The sequence below is a fragment of the Geospiza fortis genome, unplaced genomic scaffold (assembly GCF_000277835.1).
Source record: "Geospiza fortis unplaced genomic scaffold, GeoFor_1.0 C13882870, whole genome shotgun sequence".
In the NCBI taxonomy this organism is placed as follows: domain Eukaryota; kingdom Metazoa; phylum Chordata; class Aves; order Passeriformes; family Thraupidae; genus Geospiza; species Geospiza fortis.
The window spans coordinates 1-4,017 of record NW_005056206.1 but is presented as its reverse complement, the minus strand read 5'-3'; the positions used below and the strand labels follow the sequence as shown (position 1 = coordinate 4,017).

At 39.1% G+C, this 4,017-nt stretch overlaps 1 protein-coding gene across 1 annotated transcript; it reads right to left on the bottom strand.

Annotated features, from left to right (window-relative positions):
* Positions 1-3,405: 3,405 nt before the first annotated feature.
* LOC102037130 (transmembrane protein 263) lies at positions 3,406-3,692 on the bottom strand (the record flags this gene model as incomplete). Its single annotated transcript, XM_005431517.1, has 1 exon — positions 3,406-3,692. A coding segment is annotated over one exon (287 nt), but the record flags the coding sequence as incomplete, so codon positions are not given.
* Between the last annotated feature and the right edge of the window lie 325 nt (positions 3,693-4,017).

Below are 4,017 nucleotides of genomic sequence, written 5' to 3'. Positions count from 1 at the left end.
TTTGTCACTTTCAGACTGTCTTTCCCTGCTCAGCCATTAAGCAGACCACAATTTTATCTGATTTTAAAAGCCTCCTTTCCCTCAGACACAAAGGGGCATTTCAGCTCTCCAAAGCTCTTCTAACACAACCTGTAACTGAGCCAGAGAACACAATTGGTAGCTTAAGAGGAAAAGGAAACCAAGACATACAACAGTGTTTTCCCTGAATATTTAGTTCTAGCATTTCTACAGGTACCTGTTTTTACAAAGTTCTTGAAACAGCTTATTCCCATAACTTAAATTATTTGCCGTGGCAACAGAACAGGAAAAGGATATACTTCCTTAACTAAGTCACAGCCTGAGTTACCACAAACTCATTTTGTGTTCTGAATGTTTCAATTTCTTTTCCCCTTTGAAAATAAAAGCATTCACAGAAATGCTCTTCTTCTCTTCTACCAGATGAAAATTCAGTCAATCCTTCATTCCTAACTCTATCCTGGGACCTGTTTCTCTCTTCTTCACAGGATTCATTTACAATAAAACCTCAGGAAAATTCCCAGTCACCAAAACACTGCATTGCTGAAATCCTCATCTTTTGTTACTCACAGTGACTGTGGACCAGCCTGTGAGTAAGCCTTTTACTACCTAGAGAGAGCAGTCAGGTGTACAAGCTGCCTTCATAAACATTTCCCCTTTTGGAACAGGGTCTGGGAAAAGCAAAGTGAAATACAGCTACCACAGAAACAATCCCAAGACAAAAGAAAAGCCTCACTCCCCCAGTAGATTTCAGTTCCATATTCCATTCAGCTCACTATGATCTTAAAACTGGATATTCCCAAGCATCATTGACCAGGGGAAAAAAAATTAGCGCAAAGGATGCTGTGTCTGTGCATAGCTTACACACTGAAGTTAAAGATTTTGTTAAGAACTGGTTGGTGCTAAGTAGACAGAAATAGAAGACACTCTGGAGCATGGTACTATGGGAAGATTTACACCTCAGTATGCCTTTCTCCACAAAACTAAGGAAGCTTTCAAATGTCTGAAACAGCAACAATTTAATGTTTCACAGGTGCCAGGACAAAATTGGAACAAGTTTTTAAGATGAAGCAAGTTTCATAAGTGAATGGAAAACACACAGGATACAGGACAAAGCTCTTTGAAAACTAAACTCATATGCCATGTAAAAGTTTCAGTTTACAAGACTCAAAGTAATAGCTACAGGATATGTTAAGAACAAAATATAATGGAGTGTTGGCAACTCCTTACATACCTAACATTGCTTATCTCCGACCACACTTGTTTTCCTGCAAGTTTCATAGTTTACAATTAAAGAATTTAATAAAAAAACGGGTAGGACCAGTTCAACATTCCCATTTACAGAAAAACTATTAGGAAGAGTTTGGTTGAGTGTCACAAATTACCACTGTGCTCCAAACAGGTGACTCCTAAAGAGTTTAGCAGTAGCACTTGGGGGATATTGCTGCACCGGAAATTGCATGGGAGCAGACCATACTAAATTATATGCTGCAGCAAAATTGCCTCTGATATCCAGACTAGCTCATTTCTAGAGCTAACTGGTACCTTTAAACAATACTATATTCTGTACAATTTGCTTTTGACTATAAAAAAAACAGTTAAAGTCTTCCATTTGTGGCATCAACTTACCTCATTTCCCCCTTGCAGCAGATCAGAACCAAGCAGCTGGTGTATCTAACAGAGGAGCAAATGTCATTTCTTGTGTTTTTGCTCTCCCCACTGCCCCAAGTTCCATGCTTACAAGTATCATGCTTCCAACATATACGATTTCTGATATAAAATAAAGTTGTTGCAGAGTGCAGTTGAAGTACCAATGGCTCAGAGAGATTGGGTGACTACAATACCATAATTGAGACAAGATGTACTTTCAACATCCGTGAACAAAGGAATAAGTTTGACAAGCGATATGTTTTGGGTTTTTTCATTTTTAAAAAGTCCCCCCGATATAACCACCTAGTGCAACCACAGCCACTGAAAAAGTAAGTGTACAAGTTCTCCATAGAAACAAAAGTTTTTAGAAAATACTGCATACACACCATGAACAGATGCCTCCCATGGGCTTCCAAAGACATTACTTATTTTTAAAATCAGTACACAAATAAAAGATCACAAATGGTTTCTATTTTAAGGCAACCTCATGCTGCGTTATTACAAGTGCATTTTGCCTCACACGCTGCAGAGGATGTACAGGTGTTCCCATCTGAGGTGTAAACATTTGGAATCTGTCAGTATACAATTACTTGAATCATGTTGCCTTTTTTTTTTAAGGCCTCATCTACTGTTTTTGGTTTGTTTTAAATAAAAGTATTGCATTTTACTCAAAAATCAAGGTGAAAAGTAGAAGAAATGTAGTGAAAATTTCCTTGCATTTGCTTAAACAGAGCAAAAAGCTAACCTGGTGTATCACGGTTGAGAGAATGGCTTTGCTAGTTCTTCAGTGGTTTCCAGCTACACAAGAATTCCTAGCAAGTTAGACAGCTGTGCTAGATGACCACAAACATCAGCCCATTTTCCACAGGCTGTCATTTTTTCTAGTGTCTATAAGAACTTTATTAGAAGCAAGTTCTCACTTGCAGGAGATAGATGCATATTATTAAATACACCTGAGATGAAGCAATCACGTTTTCAGTAAAAACTGAGAAAGTTTCAGATATCAGCATTTATAAAGAGCCTAAAGCTCATTCTGTAAACTGCACTAAAACGACAGGACAGTTCTTTACACAGCTTCACCTGGTCAAAAGAGATTTTCTTCTAATAAGGCATTAAGTTAGTTTACTCTTTATGATCCTTTCTATCACATTTGTTAAACTTTTTCAGTTCTATCTCCCATCCTCATTTCCAAATTCTGCACACCTTCAGTCTCTTTGCTCCAGTCTTCACTGGCAGAATGCAGTCAGGGATAGTTTACAGGCTGCCTGCAAGTACAGGTTCAGAACCAAGACTGGGTATGTCCAACAGTGCTTTCACACAGCTGAAGGATACTTAGCAGGAGGATGTGGAAACCACTGAGAACAATAATTGTCATCTTGTTGTATCGATGGCATCACAGAGACTACTGAATTTCTACATTCACATTTTAGTCCAAAACTGCAGAAGATGTACAGTAAATGACTATTCAAATATGTATTATTCCTTCAGATACACTCACTTCTATAGTTATCAAGTGTAACATTTCACCAGATACAAAGCTTCAATCTAGGCTCTAATAAATCCTCATATGCTGTGCTAGCCAAGCTTCTTCTGTCCTTTTCAGATGAAATTGAGTTACTTGCACAACTCGTTAGAAGATAAAGTGTCTAAGACACATGGCTTCTCATGGTCCCAATCTTAGCAAATTTTAATGCCACTGATGCAATATTCTGGAGAATTGAGTATGTCTCAGTTTTGGTTTTAGTCAGACTTGTCCTTTTTCTTTCCTGTTAAAGGCACTTTACTTGCAACAGCAGATCCTACAGCTGTAACGCCTCCAGCTACAGCAGAAACACTTCCTTTGACTAGACCCACTCCCATGGAAGGCACAGATGTGACCGCTGTTTTGGTAATTTCCAAGCTCTTCCCTCCAATCCAAGCAACACCTCCAATCGTGGCACCAACAGCTCCCTTTGTGACACTGAAGAGGCCACCAGTCACACGAGAAAGCATGCCAGCCTGCTGCTGCGGGTGATCTTTGAGTGACCCTAAGGGAAGAAACAACAAGCAAATCAATCTCAGCACCAGGATTTAAGCATTTTCAAAAAAGTGTTACTCAAAAGTATTTCCTTTTCTAGCCTAACAGCCATTGCATACAGTCTACACTTACCTTGCAGGCTGCTTTTCTTGGATGCTCATACACCTAGTTCCAAATAACAAACAACAGGGAAACCAAGAAAAGAGCAAGTGGAACCACAGTGGGCAGAGCTAGGGAATAAACAGACATGAAATAAAAAGGTGAGGGAGTCAGGAGCAGAAATAACATGCTTGGAGGACGACAACTACTCTAGGTGGTAGCAGGAAAGAAAAAAA